The sequence below is a fragment of the Plectropomus leopardus genome, chromosome 10 (assembly GCF_026936395.1).
Source record: "Plectropomus leopardus strain MGB_pleo_1.0 chromosome 10, ASM2693639v1, whole genome shotgun sequence".
Lineage (NCBI taxonomy): Eukaryota > Metazoa > Chordata > Actinopteri > Perciformes > Serranidae > Plectropomus > Plectropomus leopardus.
In genome coordinates this window covers 35,772,596-35,798,230 of record NC_142185.1, presented here as the reverse complement: position 1 = coordinate 35,798,230, position 25,635 = coordinate 35,772,596, and the positions used below count along the sequence as shown (strand labels likewise).

General features: G+C 42.5%; 1 protein-coding gene across 1 annotated transcript; it reads right to left on the bottom strand.

The window, feature by feature from the left end:
* Positions 1 to 4,288: 4,288 nt before the first annotated feature.
* On the bottom strand, positions 4,289 to 11,492 carry ndp (norrin cystine knot growth factor NDP). Its single transcript, XM_042495159.2, has 2 exons — positions 11,295 to 11,492; positions 4,289 to 5,942 (listed from the first exon to the last, which is right to left on the bottom strand). Exons 1-2 carry the CDS (start codon positions 11,490 to 11,492, stop codon positions 5,718 to 5,720), a joined length of 423 nt encoding a protein of 140 aa, XP_042351093.1. The 3' UTR covers positions 4,289 to 5,717.
* Positions 11,493 to 25,635: the final 14,143 nt, after the last annotated feature.

Sequence of the window (25,635 nt, the reverse complement as noted above, 5' to 3'; positions counted from 1 at the left end):
CATCGTGGTAAACTGCTTTTACATAGTTTCTTTGTCGTATTTGTACACAGGAGGCCAAAAAAAGCCGCTCAATCCTTTTGTGAATTGGCCCATAAATCTTGGATCTATCTTCATCTCAAGTTGTGCTTTTTGGGTCAAAACTCGTGTCGTCATGACGTGCATCATTTCCTGTGAACCACTCGTGCATGTGAAGGTAATCTGAAGCCAGAACAGGAAAGATGGACTCTACCTCGGACAATAAAAACGGCTCTATAGAGAGAAAATGTTCAGGCGATGGAATGACCGAATATAAAACGTTTGAAAAGTGGGGTTTCATTTCATGGAAAATTTAAGGATTGTCACTCTGAGTGCTCAGCGGTGGTTAAAATTCACAGTTAGCTGAATAGATTTGAATTATTATGTTTTTTTTAAAATTCCACCCAGCAGAAAATGTAAACGCGGCACTTCGAAAATCACAGCCGACCTAAACTGAAAAACCAGCCTGGTTCTCCTCGGCCCGTGCTTCAATAAAGCCCAATGAAAAAGAAATAAAATTGTTAACTCTTTGAAACCAGAGCAAATTAGCTTGATTTCATTCACAAACATGGGAAAAGGCAATGAGCAACTCAATCAAGAAATTAAAAATAAAAAAGAAGAAAATTACAAGAAAAAACAAGAAAATTACCTCAAAAGAGCAAATGAAAAAATATTACTAATAACAGTGAAGTAAAATATATATTATCGCTGTAAGATAAATTTAAATAAATACAAGAAATGACCCACAAATTTAAAAAAAAAAGTTTAAAGAAAATTACCCAAAAATAGCAAATAAATAAATAAATAAAGATGGGGGAAAAAAGAAAAATAAGAAAATTACCCGGGAAACAATAAAACAATAATAATAAATATATATTCTCTCTGTAATGTAACGTAAAATATATAATTACAGTGATTTGACCTGAAGTTTTCTGGACATTTCACCCTGTTCTTTGATAATTTGTTAATAATTCTCACTTTTTTCACCTTTCACAAATATTTTGCATTTTGCAGGACATTTTTTGCCAACCTGCTGTTTGCATTTCCTCCATGCGTTTGAAAGAAATCAAACAGATTTGCTCACGTTTGAGACGTTTCAATTCTTGTGAAAAGGCATCTGCAGAGTATAAAGGAAACCTGAAGGCCTCCGTTGAGGCAGACGCTGAATCCCATCAGCTCTGTCGACCCTGAGGGAGAATAGAAGCTCAAACTCTGTGCGTGAATTCATTGTTTCCCATTAAAAGTCCTTTTCCAAACGTGTTCAGGCAGCAGACTCTCCATGCTCCTCACACACAGTGTGTGTATACACCCTGTGCAGATGTCTTTGTTGCGCTCAGAGCTGAAACGTTACCCTCCCAGAGTGCAACAGCACAACACGCCGCTCTGCAGACGTTTCAATCCCGACTGCAACTGACAGCACGGCCGGCTGCTTCACACGTGAACCCAATAAAACGCTTTTCCCTCCGACTCTGGAGATTAATCTGACTTTCTGTGCTGTCTCCTCTCGCTGTGTGTCTCCTTCATCAGCACACACACACACACACACACACACACACACACACACACACACACACTCGGGGAGAGGATCCTCTCTGTGACATGAGGCAGGAGTGTAATTTTCGGGGTTACCAGTGTGACAGAATGACAGAGAGGCCAGATGATGGTTGTCATTTTGGGCTAACTTCGTCCTTGCAGAGGAACATGAAGGAGCTCTAAATATTATAGATTTAACATAAATATTAACACATTCTGCTCACATTTTCTCACAAATTTTAATTAAAATCTTTTTCTATCCTCACAAAAGACTTATTTCTCAAACATTTTGATTGCAAATTTTGTGATATTTTAAAATCTGCTTTACATTTGAAGACTTTAAAAGACTTTTAAAAAATGTTGTTTTGTTTTAAAATTGCACAAATTGAAATTGCAAATATAAAATACATCTAATGTAAACAAGTCAATTAAAAAAAAAACTCCCATTAACTGCAAAAAATAGTATTTACGCTCACATGAGGTGGTATTTCAGGCGATTTGGAAAAACCACATTTCACCAAACTGCAATGGAAACTCTTTTTAGTCTTTTCTGGGTCACATGATGCTGTGAGGTCACATGATGCTGTGAGGTCACATGACGCTGTGAGGTCACATGATGCTGTGTCTGTGTGCTTGTCAGTAGGAACTGGCTCCCTCATGATGCAGCAGGAGCTACAAGAGCTGTTACTGCATCACATAACTCTGAGAAAGTTTTGAATCCACAATTCCTCTGTGAAATCGTGGACTACATCTCCCAGAAATCCCTCACACGTGGCGGCTCCCACGTATAAGGGGCTCGCCTTTCCATCACGGCTCCATAACACGCCTACGTGGCCTTGGATTGGAAATATTGACGGCTAGTTTGGTGGCTGCAATAGAAATAAAGCTGCTGATGTTTTGAACATCCATCGCCATGGTTACTGGGATGTTATCAGAGGAGATGCTGCAGAACATCACTCAGTGGAAACACAGTCATCTCACAATTGTGTTTTATCGTCATTTCGAAAATATCACTTCAGTTTTGTGTACATCTGTAAAGGAAACTGTAAGTTTTTATTCTCACTCTGAGGTTTTGTTGCAGGGTCACTCTTTGCAAAATTACAATTAAATCCCTTTTGAGATTATTTGGTGGGAAACTTTCATTCAAACTCAATTGTTAACAGTATTCTTGTCAATTTGGCATCAGTAGAGTCCATAAACTGTATTTGTGTGCAAACATTAAGGATTTTGTTGCCTGGACTCACCAGCAGCCTCCCTGAGAGGAGACCGTGGGAATAAGAGCGGCCTTTTCAAAATAAAGACTTCTCACTAAAATAAGTGCTGACTGGATCAGAAACAGAGACTCTTGTTCACTCCGTAACTCACAACCAACTCACACTCTCCCCTCGATGGTTAAATCTCAAACACAGTTTCTTTCCGTCATTTGTCGTTTTGAGGAATGTCTCTGCACCTTTGTGGCTCTAAGCTGCAGCTTTTCTGTTTTTTTCTGCGATCAGAATAAAAAAAGGTAAATTATACTCAGCGGAAAACTTTATAGGCATGTTTTTACTGTAACATCATGAGGACAATATTTTTTTGTGATTCAGACCTTGAGACGGGGCAGATGGATGCAGAAACACACAAAATGATCTGACGAGAATCAGGTGGAAAAGAGCCGGTACATATGTGCTGCAGGGAAAACGGGGGAAGTGGAGACAGGTGAGCGGGGGGTCAGGTGGGCAGGTGAGCAGGTGAGCAGGTCGGCGGGCGGGCGGGGCAGTCAGGTGATGGTAAATGTGGAAACAACAGAGGTTACTGCAGGTCATGACAGGAGAGTTATTGTGCAGGTAAATAAACAGGCTGGGTGAGAATAATGGTAAGAATCAGGCTGAAATAAGGAGGAAATTAGTAAAAAAGTAAAATAAATTAGAGAGGAAAAAACAAGCGAAACTGCCTTAAAGTATTCTGAAAAACTGTAAAACTGTAATAATTCTGTTTTAAAAAAATAAATATATAATTATGATTATTTTAAACACAGTTCATACATCATCAATATAGTAGATTTTTATACGTAATTTTCTAAATATAATAATTTCTTGCAATTTGTGGGACATCTCTTTTTAATAAATCAAATGAATGTGCTCAGGCTATAAAAAGTGAAAAAGTAGGATTAATGATCAGAAGGATGAAATGTCAAAATCATGAGATACAATGTTGAATATATTGGATAAAAAGTGTAAATTATTATATTTTTAAATTATTATTTTTAAATTATCAAAGATGGGTGAATCTTCCCATATTACACAACTTTCCAGTCTCAATATGTGGCTTTCTTTCTCATGAAATTATAAGTTTAAGCTCATAATATTTTTTTTTCTCATAAATGTGCAATTTTAATTTCATAATATTTCAAGTTCTTTCTAGAAAATTTATGAGTTTAATCTCACAATACTATGACTTTATTCTCGTAAATGTGTTGTATTGTATGTATGTAAGACTTTTTTTCTCTTGTGATATTATGTATTAATCAAAATCAAACTTTTTTTTCTTAAACATGTTCCTAATCCTCCGTCATAAATATCCAGCATTGGTTAAATAAAAAAAATAAATAAATAAAAAAAAATTTCAGCTTTTTTTGCTTCCATTAAACTTTTCATAGGTTGGCTACAATTTTTAAATGTATGCACTAAAACTTTTGTGGTGTTATAAAATTGGAGATTTTATGATAGAAGAAACCACAACTGGTACAACGTGACTGTTGTTCATTTTTTTAATTCAGATAAACTGACCACAAGCACTGACGGCCAATGACGTGTTAGACGAGCCCGGCGCACACACACACACACACACACGCGCGTTAACGTTGTGGATTTCATTATGTGACAAACGTATGCAGACTTTACAGACGTGTGCAGACGTGTGCAGACTTTACAGACGTGTGCAGACTTTACAGACGTGTGCAGACTTTACAGACGTGTGCAGACTTTACAGGCGTGTGCAGACTTTACAGGCGTGTGCAGACTTTACAGACGTGTGCAGACTTTACAGACGTGTGCAGACTTTACAGATGTGTGCAGACTTTACAGGCGTGTGCAGACTTTACAGACGTGTGCAGACTTTACAGGCGTGTGCAGACTTTACAGAAGTGTGCAGACTTTACAGACGTGTGCAGACTTTACAGGCGTGTGCAGACTTTACAGACGTGTGCAGACTTTACAGGCGTATGCAGAGCGACAGGAACGTTTTCTGCGGGTCAAAACACTGAACATTTCATTAGTAACGATACACGACAGGCGAAAGCAGCGGTTTCATAAACTCTGCAGCTACAGTTTCAATAACAGGAACATCCCAAAGATCCAAATAGATTACATTTAAACACTGAAAGTCTGCTGACGGTCCGCACGACCACCCAGACGCTGGCCCAACCTTCATCCCCGCTCCTCTTTCACCCTCTGAGCTCCTCTTACACGTCTGCCGCCGCTCTTTTATCGTTCGCCTGATGAGCTCCGCTGTCAGCGTCGCTCATGTTTTACACAGCCAGATGAAAGTCTGCGGGTTGTGTGTAAAATGTTATTGGGTAAATAAGCGGCGGTGCAGGTGCTCCTCTATAGGTCCGCCACATGTCCGGGCTCACGTGGCCCCCCTCGCTCGCTCTCATCCAGCCTCATCCTGCGCTTTTAACGAGGCGTGTTGTTTTGTTGTCACATGCGCGGCCGGGTTTTTATGGAGCTGGCGGAAAGCTGCTGCAGATATCTGTAATGAGCTCTCATACTGCGGTTTGTGAGCATGTGTGTTATGAATCACGGAGGCCTGTAATGAGCGCAGCGCGGCTCCGCGGCGAGGAGGGTCTCCAAGTGGCCCATGGGAGCGGCAGTTTGTGGCGTCTGGCCTCGTGCGCTGCAGAAATATGCTCTTGCGCTGATTGGATGCACATAATGGAGAGGGTATAGTATGCTGAGTGTGAGTCCCAGAGGCCGCGGGTCAGTTTTAAGGTCTGCGTGAGGGTGGTACGATCGCTCCAAACTATCACTCCCAAGACAACAACATCTTGAGCCGCCGTCCTTCGGGGTAATTTCCGGATCCAATAATCAACAAAAAACGCTCTGGATAGCTGAAGAGCGAGGCCCGAAGCCAAGAGGATCCTGGGTTCTTCTGAGTCTTGAGGGTCTGGGAGGGTTGCTGCTCCGCGCTCAGCTGCACTCCTCGCAGTTGCAGGCGAGGATGTATCTGTAAGTGGCCGTGATGCGAGTCCCGCCGGCGCAGCGCAGCCTCACCGCCTTCAGCTTGGAGGTGTGCGGCCGGCAGCAGGAGCAGGTGCTCTTGAAGGGCTGTTTGAGCACCGAGCTGAAGGAGATGAGGGGGTCTGAGCGGGTCGTGTGGCTGCAGTGGCCCTCGCAGCGCGCCAGCAACACCATCTGGAACAAAAACACGCAGTTAAAGAAAAGACAGACGGGTCATTCACACGGGGAGTAAGAGTTCGTACCAACGCGTTCTCATCGCCATTCAGAATCTTTGACCCCTCAGGTGGTCAGACCTGTATGTGGGGAGGTTTATATTTTACTGTGTTCACTGTTTTCTGATCGTATATCGTGAATGCTGCCGTGTGTGTTTGTTATCATGCTGCTCTAAACTAACTCCCCCTTGTGGGATTAATACAGTTGAAATTGAATCATCCCAAACGTTCACGTGTTGTGGCTTTGCAGTGGAGTTCTTCACGTTTACTTATTGTGCTCTAAAACAAACAAACAAAAAAACATAAATAATGAAAGTAAGAAAACTGTTTTTGCATGATTTGACTGACAACATTGTTTTGTTAGAATCACTTGGTGATGTTCAGTCAGTGACCTTCCACGTCACACGACGACGTTCCCGGATACCGCTACCGTGATTTCGACAAATGTACGTGGTGGTATGACGCAGCGAGGTCCTGAAGTCTGTGCAGCTTGGATCGTCTCAATGGTCGGGATTGGACACCAAAGTCACGGATGGTTAGGTTTTAGCAAAAAAGGCACACGGTAACATGTAGAAAACACACACACACACACACACACACACACACACACAAACTCCTGATCCCGCTCTAAAGTCAGCACCCACTCTATGAGCGCGCTTGTGCTTCTTATATTACGTGGTTACCAAACCCGTTCTCACTCTGAAACTGGAACGTCATTGATCGACCTGCAAGGACATCAAGAACGTTAAAGGTTTTCGTGGAAGGTCACTGATCGACCGTCACCACGTGACGACTTCGGAGTGAGACCGGGTTGGTCCGAAAGCTGGTTGAAGTTCGGCGAAGTATCCCTTTAAATTTCTGAGTATCAAATTCAAGCACTTCAAGCACCTCAAGCACCTCGTATGAACCCTGGTGTCTGCGGCTATCGGTGCGAGTCTGGTCTAAAAGTGTCTCCCGGCCTCGGCCTTGCACCTGCAAACTGAGCGATAACGACGAGACGAGTCACACACTCCTCCACCGGCTGCCGCTCAGAGCTCAGGGTCACAGCGGCGCTCAAAGTCCACTTTTCTCATCCGATATACACGGAAAAATATCTTAACACAAAAACCAAGGTACCAAGTCTGATCAGTCACAACCTGCATGCACACACACACTCCCACACACACATATGCACGCACACACAGAGCGGCGGCCTGATTAGCGTTGTGACCGTCCGCCTGGCATTCCTCTGTGGGTCACCACATTCCTGTCGCCTCCCTAAACAGACTCCTGTGTCATGTCCTTCTGTCAGCTGCTGCGTGTCGCCACCCGTGTACCCACTTTGACAAAAGCCTGTCTGGGGCTGTGGCAGGGTGAGACACACACACACACACACACACACACACACACACACACACACACACACACACACACACACACAAACACACACACACATGCACACACACACAGTGTTGTCGCCACTTTAAGACCATTTGTCTTTGTCCGAGCTGAGGATCAGGCTGTCAAACAGCGACAGTTCCTCCCTCTGCTCCTCCTCGTCGGCACCTTTACTCCTGCGTTCATTCATGACCAGCTGGATTAAAAATATGACACAGCGGCTGCTGCTCGTTCACTTCCTCATGTAAGCCAGCGTTAGGCCACGTTTAGCGTTCATGTGATAACACTGCAACTTTGTAACTTTGAAATGACACACCGTGGAGGAACACTACGCACCTGTGCATAAACGTTTAAACACAGAGCGGTGAGTATAAACAAACAAATAAGGCCGCTTTTACAGCGATATCGGCATAAGATCCCGACACCAAAAGCCACCTTTCAGGGCTGTATAATACTCCTCTGGACAGCGTCAGCTGAAAATGTGGCCATCTGCGGTGTTATAACGTGCCACCAGACTGCTGCAGCAGCATGATACGCAGACAGATCATGCAACACGGCCAGAAGAACCTGTCACGTCTGCATGATACGCCTCTAGACGGCATCAGGTTGAAACGTTTTAAGTAACAACGTTATAAGGAGCTCAAACGTCCCAATAGGGCGGGCAGGAGGGGCGATGGAGGGATCCAACAAACCCCGGACTTTCTGTTGGGAGTCTGGTGATCGCTCCCCGTCTGCATGGGATGTTTTTTTTACATATTACCATTCGTGCCAGCGTGTGTGTGTGTGTTTACGTCCCGGTGTTAGTTGCCATGTGCTTTTGTTGGGGCTGTAAGTTAAGTATCTCTGCTTTTGTGCATAAAAAGGCACAAAATTGAGCTTGTTTATAAAAATCTTTAGGATAAAAACACGAAACGTGCACTGAAAGAATAACTCATATTAGGGGTCGACCGATTATGGTTTTTCAGGGCTGATAGTGATTATTAGTCATTAATGAGACAGATAACATAATAATATTTGGAACCGATATGTATTTATAATAAAAATCAAAATCTGTCAATATTTTGAATTTTGGAATATGACAAACTCCAACACAAAACTTTGTTTAAATGTCTTTAGCAGATGTTTAAAGACAATCAATTATGTGTAAGCTAATGCGTGACGTAGTTTTCTACCTGGAAGTTATTGTTAACGAAACTTTTTTTTTTTAACTGAAACTGAAGAGCCTCCAGAACTTACTCATAAAAAACAAGGTTTGGCGTGAAGAGGATTTCTAAAAATAAAGACCAAAGGGAGATACACAGCTGCAGCGGAGCCACAGAAGCACACTGTTTCATTCATTAATTCTATCGGCATCATTGAAATAAAACGCCAATAAAGATAATCCGAAAAATGCCAAATATCGGCCCCTGTAATTGGCCAGGCTGATAATCTGTCGGCCTGCAAAACACACACACACACACACACACACACACACACACACACACACACACACACACACACACACACACACACACACACACACACACAGAGGGCAGGTCGTGGTGCAGGTGGTTTCTGTGTGGACTGACTCACTGAGGTGTCAAACGGTCGCTCAGCCAGGCGTCCCGTCAGCTCTCTGTGTGCTGTAATAGAAAGCCCGACTCATGCTGCCCTGCCTTCCCCGGGCCGAGCTGCGGTTTGGCCACCTGCTCGATGCACTCAGAGCCAGAATATTAAAAAAAGACCAAAGAACTGATCACTCACGCTAGCTGAACAACTGCGCAGCAAAAGGGACGGGGTGAAAATTGACGGCTTATTTTTCCACAATAGTGTTGACATGTTTGGCGCGATTCGGAGGATCATCAGTCTCTTTACATGAAGTGGGTGTCTCTGAGTTGTCTTCAGAGTGAGACACAGAATGACGCACCACGCCTTCATATCATGTAACTGTCCACTTTTCTTTTTCTCTCCTCAGCTCATCGCTCTCTCTTTAGTCGCTGGCAGAGGCAGGAGAGAGCGGGCTGACAGAGAGACGTCCACTTCAGCCAAAAAAGTCCCAGCTGAGGTGCAGAATATGTCTGCAGCGTGGCCCATGTCCAGCACCCCACACACACACACACACACACACACACACACACACACACACACACACACACACACACACACACTAACAGAGAAAAGAAGCGTGACTCGTCAGAGACGTGAAGATAAAGAGACAGAAGGAAAGAAATATACGACGGCCGTCAAGGGCAAACGCGCTACAACGGCCCAAAACATTTCCATCCGGAGAAACGCTCGCTCGAAAGCTTCGGAGATGACGCCAATTCAAAGACACATACGAAAATCCAAAACAAATACAGTTATGGAAACGTGCAGGAAATTGAAAAAAAACGTGCTGCGGAAAGCCAAAATAAAGAAAATAACCCTTTAAAAACTTGGGGAAATTGTTTTGATTTTTTTTTCAAAAACTTGGGGAGCAGGCAATGAGCAACTTAAGACGATATCGGCCAAAAAAAGGAAGGAATTAGTAAAAAGTTACAAGGAAATCACCGAATAAAATAAATTTAAAAAAAGAAAGAAGGAAAAGTAAAACCAAAAACAAACAAGAAAATCAACCACAAAAGTGCTGAAAAATGGACAAAAAAATTTTGTTGTTTTTTTAAATTATGTAACATAATTTTAAACCATTATTACTTTACTGGGCAATTTTCCCTTTTTTTTTTTTTATTACACTTGTAAAAACAAATTTCTTTTGCATTTTCTTGTTTCCTTTAACTCATTTCTTGAAATTTGAAGGACGTTTTTTGCATGAATCCGCCATCACTAGTTTGAAAAGGAGACTGCATAAGTGAGAAAGATGAAGAGAAGTAACCTCGCAGAGTTTTCACAGACTTCTGTCCATGTTGCTTTCTGCTGTTTACCTGTCCTCCGGCCTGTCCCCGACGCTGGACATCACGCACCACAACAACCAACACACACACACGCTCCTCTGCTGCGGCGCCGTGTACACGGCTCTGCTCTGATGGCTCATTTCTATATTTTCATCTTCTTTGCTGTTAATATATTTGCTTTGGCTTCTTTTCATTTGCAGAAGGTTTCTATTTGATTTCTTGTCTTTAAATTGGCATCGTTTCTGAAGCTGCGGCCCTCTCCTCCTAATTGAGATATTTTGGCCCGTTGGAGCGTGTTTGCCCTTGTTGGCCGCCGTAGAAAGAGACACTGATCTGGCCAAATGGAGGAGCCTTTTAAGGGGCAACAAGAGTAATACTAGTAGAAAGAGAAAAATGTGTCTGAGATAAATGAAGTTAGTGTTGGAGGATTTTTTTTGGCCGGTGCTCTGGGGTTTTCTTTCCTTCTCCGAGGCTTGCTTTGGAACAAATGGTTTCACTGCTATTTGTAACAAATGGATTCATTTGTCAGGTGGAGCGGACCTGTTACCTTAAACAACTTGTTAATGAGGCAGATTGGCTTACAGCAGTGATACTCGACTCATGGACCACGAGCCAAGTCTGGCCCCTAATAGGGTGGCCTCCCAACCATTTTCTAATTCACAATGAAAATAAAAGGATCCCCGCACAGAGGTCCCAGCGAAGCACCTAACGTCCTAAAATCCTAGAAACAACCAAAAATCCTATTAGAGACTACAAAACATACTAAAATCCAAGAAACTTCCTAAAATGTCCTCAAATCTAAGAAATCTCAAAAAATCCCAGAAATGTCCTACAATCCAGGAAATATCCCAAAGTCTTAGAAAAATCCTGGAAATATTGTAAAATCCAAGTAATGTACTAAAATTTCAGAAATGTACTAAAATCCTATAAACGTCCCACAATGCTGCGACTGGCCCCTGGCCTGCTGTGATTTTTGCAGAAGCAATTTGAGTATCCCTGACTTACAGTGTGTGTGTGTGTGTGTGTGTGTGTGTGTGTGTGTGTGTGTGTAGGGGTTTCTGCCTTACCTTGGAGTTGCACTTATAAATCGGGTGTGTGATGGTCTCCACAAAGTGGTGCCTCATGCAGCGCTCTGGGTCCGAGTCACCCAGGTGCGGGTGTGCGTTATCGCTGGCCTTGTTGCTGCTGGCGGACTGGACGAGGCCCAGCAGGGGGCAGCACATCAGTACCAGCAGCAGGCCGGAGGGGGGGCCCGCAGGTTTCATGATGGGACCACCCCGAGGCTCTCGATCCTCACGGGATGTCCACGTTGTCTCTGTTTCCTTTTATTTCTCGTTCTCACGGTTCTTTTTGTCTCTCATCCAAGATGTACTTCAGAGTCCAAAATAGGAGGGACGTCTTTGTCTCTGTCTTGCTCCTGCTAGTACAGCGGAGGTCTAAGGTCAGCGCGCTGCAGGGAGAAAGGTAGTGGGAGGGTTGCTCCGTCGGGCCGCTCCATTCCCCGCCGTCTGGATCCACCACAGTCTGGAAGGAGGAGACAAACAGGAGGACATCAGCAGAGACATGGACTGATACAGAAACAACACTGTGTTTGTGTGGGCCAGTGATACTCAACTTACGGCCTGCGGGCTAAATATGGCCACTGACAGGGTGCCGGGTGGCCCCCCAACCATTTTCTAATTCACAATAAAAATAAAGTGATCCACACCAGGAATTGTTTTTGTACTTTTAGTCTTCATAAGGTGCCAGAGACATAAAACAGCATCAAAATAGAGCTTGTTGATAAAAAAAAAAAGGTCCAGAGGAGGATCTCCCACACCCCCGACAGAGGACACAGCTGAGACGCTAATGTCATAAAATACTAGAAACATCCTAAAATCCTAGAAAGTCCCACAAATGTCCTAAAATCCTATAAATATCTTAAAATCCTAGACACATCCTAAAACCTGAAACATCCTAAAATCCTCAAAACGTCCTTAAATTCTAGAAACACGTATGGGGCCACTGTGACTGGCCTCTGGCCTCCTGTCATTTGTTTGGTCCCCAGGCAAAGCAGGATGAGTGTCCCTGCTGCAGACAGTATGTTTTACCGACCCCCCCCCATCTGTGTGTGTGTGTGTGTGTGTGTGTGTGTGTGTGTGTGTGTGGATGGAGCTCCAGACAGATTCTCACAGACATTTTTGCTGTTTTTTGGTGACTGACTGTTTGATGATTATGTCTCTAAACCTGGCTGCCCACTTTGTCTCCTGTGTTCAGTGCTCTCCTCTGTACACCCACACACTGCGCACACACACACACACACACACACACACACACACACACACACACAGACACACACACACACACACACACACACACACACACACACACACACACACACACACACACACGTAGACACAGAAGTCCGGGTGCTTTAATTACAGAGCAGAAACTTAAGCCATGCAGCACAAACAGCCTGCAGCCAGGCCCCTTTCTCTCCCCACCAGTGACTTTTTCATTAAAACTAATCGCTCTCCCAACAAGCCGTCTCCTGAACCCTCTGCCAGTCCCGCAGCAGACTTTCACATGTATTTATGTTTTTTTCTTTCTTTTTCCACCGTCATAGTTTTATTGTGCTCCTGACAATAGGGTTTGTGTTCGGAGGGAGCTCGGTGCTGGCTGAGGCAGGTCTGCTAACAGGCAATGTGTTGTCAATTAGGTGGAGGTGAGTGAACACGAAGGCTCGAGAGAACGGAGCTTAATGATCGAGGTCTAAGGTTCAAGATTTATTTGATTTTCTTATTACTATTGAGCCACTCTTCATAGAAATATGTGTTCAAGAGTTTTTAACGAGTAATGTCTGTAAAAGTCTGGGGTATATTAATTATTTGCACTCATAATTTCACTCATAATAATGAGCAGCTTAACAAAACATGGCCCAAAAATGAGCAAAAAATGGCAAAAAAAAGTTACAAGAAAACTACCTGAAAATAAGCAATAATAATAATAATAATAATAATAATAATAATAATAATAACAAATGAATAAAAATAAAAAAAGAAAATGTTCTAAAAGCCTTAAATATAATATACATGTATTTATTTTACATCTTTTATTTTTTGGGATAACTTTCTAATAATCTTCCCATCTTTTTAAAACTTATTTTTGGTAATCTTCTTGTCACCTTTCCCTAATTTCTATCAATATGTGGGGACATTTCTTGCAAAGTTGGTCATTGCCTTTCTCACCTATGTTTTAGAAAGAAAGCAAACCAATTTCCTCAGGTTTTTAAGGGTTAAATAGCTTGTGAAAAGCATCTGAATGCAGAAAACTTAAGTCAAGCCCGGTTTTAAAAGGTTAAAGTGCAACTGAAGAGTTTATACACTAATTTGACAGTTGACTAACTCTGGTTGCACCATTAAAATACAAAGAAAGAGACATTAGTAACATTTGTAGTAAAGTTCAGTCAAAAGAAACATCAGTTCAAACAGGACGTCACTTTAGCATTTACAGCACAAGCAGCAGCTTCCAAATATTAGATTTTGAACTGTGGAAAACACTATAAATCATCTGCCAATCCATTGCCAATGTAGGTATTAACTTTTATTTTCTTCAAGGAAAAATATGAGCTTTTCAGAGTTAGTGTTTCAATGCCATTTGGAGTGAGCAGGAAATATCAGATCATGTAAACCTAGCTGACATTTTTTGGTCATTTACTTTTATGTAAGTGACATAAACGGGTGAATTCACAGACTGGAAAGCACCATGACTTGCAGATCAGATACGTCCACTCTGCCCCGTCTCAAGGCTGAATTCACAAAAGATACCGCGCTGATGATATTTCAGTGCAAACACAGCCATAAAGATTTGCAGCTATATGCAATTTTGCCTTTTGCCTGATTTTAAAATCCATGTGACACTTGTTCCAAGAACAAAGTAAGTAGAACAACAGCAGTGAGAAAAAGAAAACTGAAACTTTCAGACGGCGAGCTACAGGCAGAGGCATTCCTCAAAACCTCAAGCAAAGATTTTAAATGAGACAGAAAGAAACAGTGCTCTGGATTTATTATTCTCTTTAGTTCCCACCAACTGTCCTAAGACCCCGATGACTCCACTGTAACTGTGTGAGGCAATCAGCACTGATCTTTGTTGTAATGAAGCTCATCTGAACAGAAAGGGACCATTTTTGCCCCAAATGTACACACATGACCTAAAATTTAAATACCATAAAACTTCAATTAATAGCCATGTCCCACCCAATATTGAGCATCAAATCACTATTTCTGTCAAGCTTAAAGCTTCCCTTAGACTCCTTAGTGAGATATGAAGATTTCATAAGGACATGCTGGAGCGGGCTATTGGACATGTCTACGCGCTGGACATTATATAAAAATTAAAAGCTACATCTTAAAACAAACTTCAGGTAAATTGAATTGTGCTGATAATAGGCCAACCTCTCCTGACTGCAGGACTCTGACTTCAACTTCTGTCAAACTTCTGTGCTGTTAATCATTTTACTCAGGAATTAAAAACGTTTGAGTCGGCCTACTTCTCCTATAGCTGCCGACAGCCTGCAAACATTCACAGTTAGAGAAAGGCTGAAAATAAGCTCATGTGCTTGTGGCCCCGGGCCCCCAAAACATTACATCTGCCCCTGGTAATAATAATGAGAGCTCAGCGCGAGCGGCTGGATGAGACACGGAGCGATGCGTCCTGGTGTTTCTAAACAATTCATCCAAAGTCTGATTAAAGCTGAAATTAACACAAAGTCGTCTGTAGAGTCTAAAGAAGTCACTTTCACCTCTGCAGATGTGTCTGTTTCAGCGCTGTGGCTGTCAAACACTCAGCTGTTCTACAGTCAAAGTCCTTCACTGCATTTGGTTATTTTGCTATTTTGTGATTGATATCGTTGTCGTTGTATCGCCTAGCCCTAGCGCCTGTGCATGAACATAATGTGATGTCAGTGGCCGTGGGCTCCGAGCTGATGTGGCAGTAGCTGCACTCCTGGGCAGGAGTGTTTGGCAGCGTCAAAGCAGAGGAAATGAACAAAATACTGCGTTTGATCAAAGCTCCCTCTCTAGCATCCATCTTCATCACGACATGCACGACTCTGCACTGATTTCCTCATTTGAACCGAATCACAGGATGCATCAAGTTCTCTCAAAACCTTTATACGCCTCCCCTCCCCCCGCTCCATCTCCGTGTTTTTCTTTCAAAGGGGAATCATTTAACCTTAACATTCCTCCTGAGAGAAATCGAAGTATCATTTGGCCTGTTAAAATAAATACTCCCCGAGATGTTTTGCTGGCACGTCAAACATGTGCTGCAGGGTTTACAGAGGAGACGGTCCCGGTCTACTCGGAGCAGCAGGCTGCCTCATACAGCCAGCACCCATCAGCACCTCCAGGCCTGCCAGCCGGACCTGGCCGAGAGCTACAGCCGCGACTGTTATCCCCATCTCTGCTCCAGTATCAATATCTGCATCATTAGTGCGCCCGTCTCAGGCATTACGAGTCATTCAGGATGGAGCCTGAGTGAAGACACATGTAGGTGTTGGCTTCAGTTTTTTTACAAGATAATTACATGTTCGCCTCTGCAGCGCCACACTGAGGCACCAGGGCAAAAAACAGCTGTGGGGACCCATTAGGGCTGTGAACATTTTTTACCATGTTTGATGAACGGTACCTTTTAGCTTCACCATCTAACACCGAAATCACTGCAAACAGGGGCGTCGAGTGGCTCAGTGGATAAACAGGCGCTCCGTTTGATTCCGGCTCGCTGCACTTTGTTGCATGTCGTCCCCTCTCTTTCTCCCCCTTTCATGCTATTGATCTTCTGTCCTGTTTAATTAAGGCAAAAATGCCCCAAAAAAATCTTAAAAAAAAAAACAAAAAAAAAACAAATCACCACAAAAGTCACATTATATGACTACTTCAGAATGAGCGCCGGCTGGCTGCAGCAGGTGCTCTGTCCCCGCCGAGCCCCGTTTCTGTCCTCACAGAGTGCTGGTGTCGGACGGTGGACTGCTGCTGCTGCTCGCTGTTTGTGTGCACGACACACACACTCATTGACTAATTATTGGCGACGGTTATTCATATGATTGTGGTATTTTTATTATGAATATAGTCCATCTGATGCTCGTTTTGATTATGTTTCATGGTACTACATATGCAGCTGCAGGGATTTCTCACTATCAATAACCTCATTCATATTTTAAGAAGTTAAAAATAATATTCAGCCACAAAATAATCCTGAAAAGCCGGAAATCAGAACAGCAACAGAGAGAATTGTTGCATAGAGATGATGCACCGTCTCTTCCAGTCGCGCTGATGTGAACCAGCAGACCGGCACATTGCAAGCAGTTGCATGTTTCAACTCGTCTGGTCGAGAATCTTTGGTCTGAACTGAGCTTAAGTTCCCATTAAGTACAGTTCATACGGCGGACCACACATGGAAACTTCATTATATTCCAAGAGAACAGCCAGTACTCTATGATGGAAAAATACTAATTGACCCCAGATTAGTTTAGTCTGTGGTACACGGCTCTAATTGGGAATATGCACCACGTGAGCACTTTATAAACCAAAGTAATTAAAACAAGATTTTTGCACAGAGCTCATCTATGACACAGCGCCAAAAGGTCAACTAATACTGCAAGAATTGTCTTAAAGCTGCAACGATCAGTGATTTTGTAATGACAACTGATCAAACGGCAGAAAGGGGTCGTTCATAAGGACGAAATTAGAGGATTACTGGACTCTGCCGCTTCCCTCGTCTTTATGGCGAGCTTCTTTCGGCTTATTGTTTCGTATCTTATGGCCTTCAACTTTGCACGTTCACGCTTTCAGGGACACCAGATAGCTGCACTTAGAAAAAAACAGGAAAAATTAACTGTACCCTACCCATCAGTGGGTGAGCCAAAAGGTTACAGCTGACAAATGTTGAAAACGTGAGAGACCCCACACATGAGAACAACAGTTTTGTTTCTTCAGTGCAGCGATACTCAACTCGCAAAATGACAGGAGGCCAGGGATTTTGGGACGTTTCTGCAACTTTAGGATGTGTCTCGGATTTTAGGCTATTTCTAGGCTTTTGGGTTGTTTTTTAGGATTTTTGTACAACTTTAGGATTTTGTGACATTTCTGTGTTTTTAACACATTTCAAGAATTTCAGGACATTCTCGGACTTTATGACATTTCTAGGATTTAAGGACAAAGACTTTCTTGGCTTTATAGTAAAAAAAGAACTGTTCTACTTTGCAAAGAATTTAAAAAATAGAAGTTTAAAAACACGGATGAAGTCAAGGAAACACTGTGAACACTGACCGTCCATGTTACCGGGGGTTACCTCAGGTACCTGCGTTCACTGATATTGTACTTCAGGGTACTAACTGCCTTTCAGCTCTGCACACAGAGTGAATTTTGTAATTTTTGTCTTGGGCTCAGTGTCAGTTCCCCAGATGGTAATCCGGCTTTGCATGAAGGAACAGACAACGTGTGACTGCAGCGCCCTCTGAGCTCTGAAAGGGTTTAACAAAGTGAAAACATGTTGAATCAATTCAGATCAAACATGAAAAAGTAACTGTATTTATGGTCACACGAGAAAAAACATCCTCAGCGTTTCCTCGTAAATCACAAATCCCCCACTACAACATGTGTTTTCGTTAAACAGACAACAGGTCCTGGCCCTGCGATGGAGCAAAGCAAACAAAGATAATGACAGGCGTGATCCAGCTAGTAAATACCACCACAAGCCAGATACGGTCCTCGGCCAGCTCTGTCCTCTCTGATTAACAATTACTGAGCGAGCCAGACATTCCCGCCATATTACCTTTTTATGTGCAGCAAAGAGATGATTTTCTATTGATTGCCGTCGGCCTGTTCTGCAGCCAGCCGAGGCAGCCGCGCTCCAAATGCATTGCTATGCAAACAGGGACTCCCCCCGGTACAAGGTGACTACACCTCATCATTACTGTCTCCTCTGGAGACTCACGCTGACGCTCTGAAAGCTGCTGATATCAATACATGAATGGCAGCTGGCTCAGATAACGCCGGCTTTTAGGATAATATATGAAGATATTATCTGTGTGAGTGAGTTCATTACTGCACTGTGAGCGCTGATCTGTGTGTGTGTGTGTGTGTGTGTGTGTGTGTGTGTGTGTGTGTGTGTGTGTGTGTGTGTGTGTGTGTGTGTGTGACGCCTCCCTGCCTGTCTGTATTGAAGACTGAGGAAACAAGGTCAGGAGGCTTGGGGCAGGGTCCCCCATCTCACCCACACCTGCCCCGGACTCAGATTTATAGCAGCTGGATGCTCCTGGCAGGAAGATGTTGGTATCGAGCTTTGTGTTTCAGTAACACAGAATCCCCGCTGGAAACACAGCAACGTCTCTGTCAAAAACAACCGCTTCTCATGACACTGCACCTCTGTTAAAAACAGCCACGGGTCACTAAAAACACCTCCGATTAAGGGCTTAGAAGCTGCTAGAAAAACAGTCACAGGTCCCTAAAAATACCAGTGTTTAAACGCTAAAAAGCAGCTGGAAACACACCCACGTTCGAGTGCTGAAAAGTGGCTGGAATCAAAGTGACAAACCCCACCATTGGGGACAAAAAAACTACTAGAAACACAGACGTGGGTCCCTAAATAACACCCACATTTAGGGGCTGAAAAGCCGCTGGAAATGTAGCCGTGGGTCCCAAAGAAACACAGATGTTCTGATGCTGTAAGGACCAGGAGACACAGCCACTTTTGTCGTTTGTTGGTCTTTAAAGTGGTCTGCAATTCAGCAGGCGTCTCATTAAGGTTACATGCCATCCACCATCCCCTCCACCCCTGACAAAGTCGGATTATATGCTATGTAACGTTGGCATGATATGTATGAAACCACTTCGATCCTCGTCTGCCCTGATCCTGATCATCGTTTGGAATCGACCATCATCCACTCAAACTGAGATTTTTATTCTGATATAAAGACAAAAACAATCCCCCCTCTTTTAAAATGCAGCCCCGCTCTCCTGCCCCCCTCCGGTGCCCCCCCAAGCTCTGCTCCACGGTGAGGAAGTTTGGGAGGAGTGCTGGATCAAAACGCTGCTCTTTGGGTCCTCGGTGTGTTCATCACAAAGAGCCGCCATGTTGGCAGCAGAGCTCCATAAAACACAACAAGACGATCAGTCTGAATCAGCCGTGAAATTTCAGCTCGATTAAAGTAAACAGGCGGACCTGATGTCGGCTGTAGAAAAACCTGCAGGCTCCATCCAGTAAAACTCCACACTGAAAGTCACATTTTCCATTTCACCAGGAGAGGAATTTTTGGAGAAAGCGAGGCCACCTTATCTCTGTCAGAAGACGTTCAGATACATTTGACTCAAGGGGACGAAAAAGCCAGTGAGGTCACAGTTAACCCTTTAGGTTCTTTCATCGTAAAGCCGCGGCCCTGACATCAGTGACATCAGTGCGTGTTCAGAGGGAAAACTGAACAGTGGCTTCACTGTTGCTGCCTGAAGTGGGAAAAGAGATATTCTGGTCCAGCGAGACAGGAGGGGAGAGACAGCTCGTCCAGGCTCAAACTGGCAGGTCTGACAAATGCCAGATGGGCCGACCCACCTTGTGGGCTGCAAGGTCGTCACCAGCGATGTTCAAAAAGAAAACTGTAGGGAAAAACAACAGAAAGAAAGAACTGCTGGCTGAAGCTCATTTGATGCTGGGACAGCCCAACTGATTAGGGGTACACGGCCCCAAAAATGCAAAAAAATCTACCTATATAAGGAAGGTGCAGCGGTACTGGCCATTGTGACACCCCCCCAATGCTTCAAGTGGACTGGTCCATCATGTAATGTCAGAGGTCAAGTGGGAAGAAAATAAAATCTAGGCCGATAGAGTGGAATAATTAGAATAAAAACTCAAATAAGGTGAAAAAAGCAGCCCAAAAACAAAAGGTGGAGCAGTCTGACCCTGGGCTCTGCTGTGCTGAAGCATACAGATATTAGCAATCACAACCTCAGAAAAGACATAAAAAAATCAAGAACCTGAACCAGTAAAGGCAAGATTCAACCAGGGCTGGAGCTAAAACTGACCTGATCAGCTCTGAACAGATCGACAGATCAACTATCCACCCTGCGAGTCACAAACTGCTGCTGAGGAAAAAATAACTCACGGATGCCTCTGCCTGTACCCACGAAGAAACCCTGAATTTAGAGAGGGGACACAGAAGCCCAGAACGAACGAACAAACCAAACTCCAGATACGTCCATTCGCCTTTTTGCATCTGCCGCTGTAGTAAGAAGCCAAACTGCCGAGAGCAGCGCTGGAGTTACGCTTTTTGTAACGTGAGAGTGCTTTATTCAGTGTTTCTAGCGGTTTAAATCACCAGATCTGTTTGTTTTGGAGAGGACGCGAACTCTGCGGATGATTCAGCTTCATGTGGAAAACCTTATTAGTTATCGGAGGAAAAAAGGCGACTCCACATGTGTTGGACTCGCCCCTGCAGCGGCATGCCAAACTGCATCAGAAAAACATGGATTATAAGATGAAACACCTTTCTTCTGTTTTTGATCGATCTGAATCACCAGGTTTGTTTGTTTTGGAGAGGAAGAGACCTCCGTGGATAATTCGGCTCACGATAAAAACCTCCTGAACGTCTGGATCAGAAAAAGGTGGACTCACATTAACTTATGAGAAGAAAGCGATCCTGTGGGCGAGCAGCCCGTCCCCGAGTTTCCAAACCATGTCGAAGATTTACTCATTTGTTTCGTGAAACAGCTTTATTCGTGTTTTATAGCTGTTTTAATCTGTTTTTTTTTTGTTGTTTTGAAGAGACCTCTGTGGAAAATTCAGCTCCCAATAAAAACCTCCTGAATGATGATAACTGAAGGAATTCGCGGCGGGTGAAGTTTTAGATGGTTACAATCTGCAAATCACAGCTAGACGCCACAAAAGCCCCTTAAATTTTACACACTTCATTTTTGAGAAAGGCTTCACAAACAAACAAGACCCTCCTGGCTCTTAACCCTTTGAAACCTGGATCAACATCAGTTTTCTTGTGCGTCCTTCAAACACCTTTCACAGGTATTTAAACCTTTGAAATTTGAGCAAATAATTTTGATTTCTCTCAAAAACTTAGTAAAAGGCAATCAGCCACTTGGCATTAAATGTCCCGCAAACTGCGACAATTTAGTTAGAAAATTAGCTGAAAAATATAATTATGTTTTTTTTTTATAATTATACATTTAAAATTAGGTAATAAAGATATATATTTATTAATGGTACGTAAATGTATTAGTTTTGTTATTTTTAGCACTTTCTCCGAGTAACTTTTTTTTCCATTTTGTTTGTTTTGCTTTTTTTTCTTCTTGTAACTATTTACCAATTTCTTGCAACTTTCTGGGTCATTTTTTTGTACTTTTTTTTTCTAATTTTTAGGTCATTTTTTTAATTACTAATTTCTTGCTAACTTTGTTTAATTTGTTTAATTATTTTTGGCTGATTATTTTTTTCACCAACAGTTTTTTGAGTTGTTTTTTTTCATTTTCTTTTTGTTAATATTATGGTGGTTTTCTTTGCTTTTTTCCCATTTTCTGTTCTTTTCTTTTTTTTTAACTACTTTGTGCTTTTTTGGGGGTCATTTCTTCTTGCACATTGTCTTCTTTCCATGTTTTTAAAAGAAATAAAGACAATTTGCTCAGGTTTAAAAGGTCTGCGATTACTACAGCGCGACCACGTCAGCAAGAAAACCAGATTTGTAACTTAAATAATTTTGTACAAACACAAACCAAAAAATTTAAATTCTCTTTTCCTCTCCAAACTCCAACTGACCGATGTGGGATTCCTGCTACTCAAAAACTAATCAGAGTCAAAGCTGGGGGCCCACAGGCAGAGAAAAGTATTAAACAGCATGTATTACACATATTAAGCGCGGAGACCCACATATCTCCAAATGTGCATTTACTGCTTATTAAGACGTATCGTGTGTCATGGGGCAAATGAAATTTTGTAAATTCATTTTTGTTAATACAGCTGCGGCAGCATCGCCGCGGGGCACATCGTTTAAGAAGCCCGGTATCTGCACAAAGATCCAGTCAGAAGATCCGAGGAGCCAAACCACAGAACCACAACACGATCCCTCCTTACATACCACAATCCCTCTGCTTTACAGCTTTAGACCCGGGCAGCAGGAGACGCCGAGGCCGAGCCGAAGGAGAGCAGATACTGTGATGTCTGAGGAGACTCTCACACACAGACACACAGACACACACACACACACACACACGCACACACACACACATTCACACAGTAATGGTATATGTACTTTAAGTATTTCAGAGTTCTGAGGGAAATATTGTTTTTTTACTTCACTATAATTATTTGGCAGCTTTAGTTACAATATGAAGATTAATATGTACAATGGTAAAGACAAATAACATTGAGATAATTTAAGATAATAATGGTAATAACTGCGAGTGGCAGCCCAAAAGTCTTCTCTCCTCAGTGATGAAAATCCACTGATCCACTGCAGCTTCGCCCAAAAGCTCTGAGAGTCATCATGAAGACTTTTGTTCAGGAGGTAAAAATGAAATATGACATTATCTAAAAATCTGTTAAAGAAAAGTAACAGCATGAAGCCTCCCAACTGTTGCAGCCATATGTTGTGTAGAACAGAATATTTCGGTCCCCGCTGCCACGTTTTGTTCTGAGCAGCGGGGTGCATGTATAAATATCCCCTGCCCACCTCACTGATGGCTTTTTGTTCTCACACACACACACACACACACACACACACACACACACACACACACACACACACACACACACACACACACACACACACACACACACACAGAGCACAGCGGCTGAATGCTGCTGCGGCTTTAAATGTGGCTGCTGTGTGATATCAAACGGGCCGAGGCGAGAAGCCGCATCTTCAGAGGGTCCTCTGCGTTATCGCCACAGCCAGCCGGCAGCTGAGTACACAGCTGCTGTCCAGAGACGGGTCTGTCTGCGGCGGCGGGCGGTTATAGAGCCCTCGCTGCCACGCACGCAGAACAGGTGCATCAAAGGACACCAGAGGAGGGGGATTAGGCAGAAATGGCAGGTAAACTGTCATTTTTTAACCATGATCAGGGCTCATGCACATTTTTACTAATAAATTTACATGACTTTGAGGCAATTTGGGCACTTTTTTTTTGCTTTAAAAGAAAACATTGGGGTGTTTTTTCTTTTTTTTCTTTCTTTTCTTTTTCTTTATTTTATTAATTTGGTGACTTTTTAAAGAAAATATTTAAAATTTTTCTTGCCTACCCACAGGTTGTATTTTTTATTTACTTTACTGCAGTTTTTTTTCCCAGGAAATTATTTTGTTTTTTAAATTTTGTTTAATTTTGGAAACATTTGGGTGGGGTTTTTTCTCTTTTTTTGAAACTGTATTACTTTTTGGGCATTTTTAAAGTAAATATTTTGGCATTTTTTTCTTCTTTGAAACATGCCTGCCCACAGGTTGATTTTTATTTATTTCTAAAAAATTATTTAACTGCATATTCTTAAAGAAACAATGCCTTTCAAACCCATGGGCCCAAGGCATTCTTTAAAAAAACTTTGCCCATTTTGTTTTCTTTAAAAATTATGGCAATTAAAAAAATTTAATTTAATTTAATTTAATTTAATTTAATTTATACTTTATGCTTTTCCTCATTTCTGGTGAATTTTGAAAAAAAAAAATTTGGCAACTGGTTTTCCTTTGAAATAAAACATTTGGGAGTTTTTTTTGTATTATTAGTTTGGTCGATTTTTAAAGAAAATGTTTTGGTGATTTATTTTACTGAATTTTTTTTTTAAAGTTTTCCAGCAGCCCTTCAACACATCATGTGTTAGTACACAGGTTTGTGACACGAAATCCTGTGACTTTTCCAGGTATTTTATGACCGTACGAATCCTGCATCATGACATCATGACTATCTCTCCCCCTCCCTCTCTTTCTAACGACATCATCACGCTCCTTTTTGATTTGCTCGAGTGCTTCGCCGCGCTCACCCCCTCCTCACCCCTCCTCACCCCCCTCACCCTCACCTCCCTCCATTGTTTCACCAGCTTTTAATAAACTAAAGGGCAGATTCCTGCCTGCAGCGAGGAGGGTCGTGTGTGTGTGTGTGTGTGTGTGTGTGTGTGTGGGGGCAGACCCACAGACCTGTCCTCCAGCCACACACACAGTTTGGCATGCAGAGTGCCAAGCTCTTCCACTGTCTACTGACGCCAGCTCCTGAAACACACACACACACACACACACACACACACACACACACACACACACACAAACTTACTCTTTCCTCTCTCTCTCTCTCTCACACACACACACGCACACACTCTTACTCTTTCCTCACACACACAAACACGCACGCACTCTTACCCTCCCCACGCGCCAGCCTCCTAAAAGCTAAGCTCCTCACTAAATATATCCCCCCCAGTAAAGATAAGACAAACAGTGAGGATTTGAGGGTGCCGAGCAGCCAATGACGGGCGGCCGCGTGAGCCGCAGCTCAGCTCGTGTTAGCTTTACAATTTCTGCTTCTCAGAAACGCTGCAGAGACGCAGAGGGAAGACAGAGGACATATATGTGTGAATATTCTCCTTTCTTTCTGACAAGTGCGCCGCAACAAAAAACTAAAAAAACAAACACAAGTCCTGGGTCAACACACACACATGCACCTCAAATACTAAAAATCCTCCTCTGCTCCCTCCATCCTCATCAGAGAGAAAGAGCGCCGCGAGCTGCAGGCTACAACCACGAAACCAGATCAATCCTCCATTCAGCTGCGGGCCCCAGGCGCTCTCCAGAAGGAGCGAGCGCAGGAGTCGTAGGCGTGTTTGTTTTATAACAATTTTTTCTTCCATTATCAGAAAACATCGGGTTTTATTTCTGTTTGTTTTTTTATTTATCTTTTTTTAAAATATAATTTTATTATTTTTTGTGATTTGGGCATTTTTATCTTCTTTGAAACATGCCTGCCCACAAGTTGTATTTTTTAGATTTTTACTTTTTTTTTTTTTTTTGCAATTTGTTAGATTTAGTTTTGGGTGATTTTTTAATAAAGCATTTTGGCCTTTTTTTTTTTTTTTTTTTTTAATTTGTGTCGATTTTTTTAACAAAACATTTTGGCAATTTATTTTCAGTTAAAAAAAAGATTTAGTTTTTTTCCCTGTTGTATTATTATTATTATTGGTGATTTTTTAAGAAAATATTTTGGTATTTTTTATTTATTTTACAACATTTGTTTTCTTTAAAAACTTTTTGCAATTAAAAAGAAACTAAAAAAATCTTTTAAAAAAATATCTGGGCCTTTTTTTCTGGCAATTTTTGAACAAAACATTTTGGCAATTTTATTTCCCTAAAAAGAAACCATTGGGGGCATTTCTTCAGTTTTTATTCTATTATTATTGTTT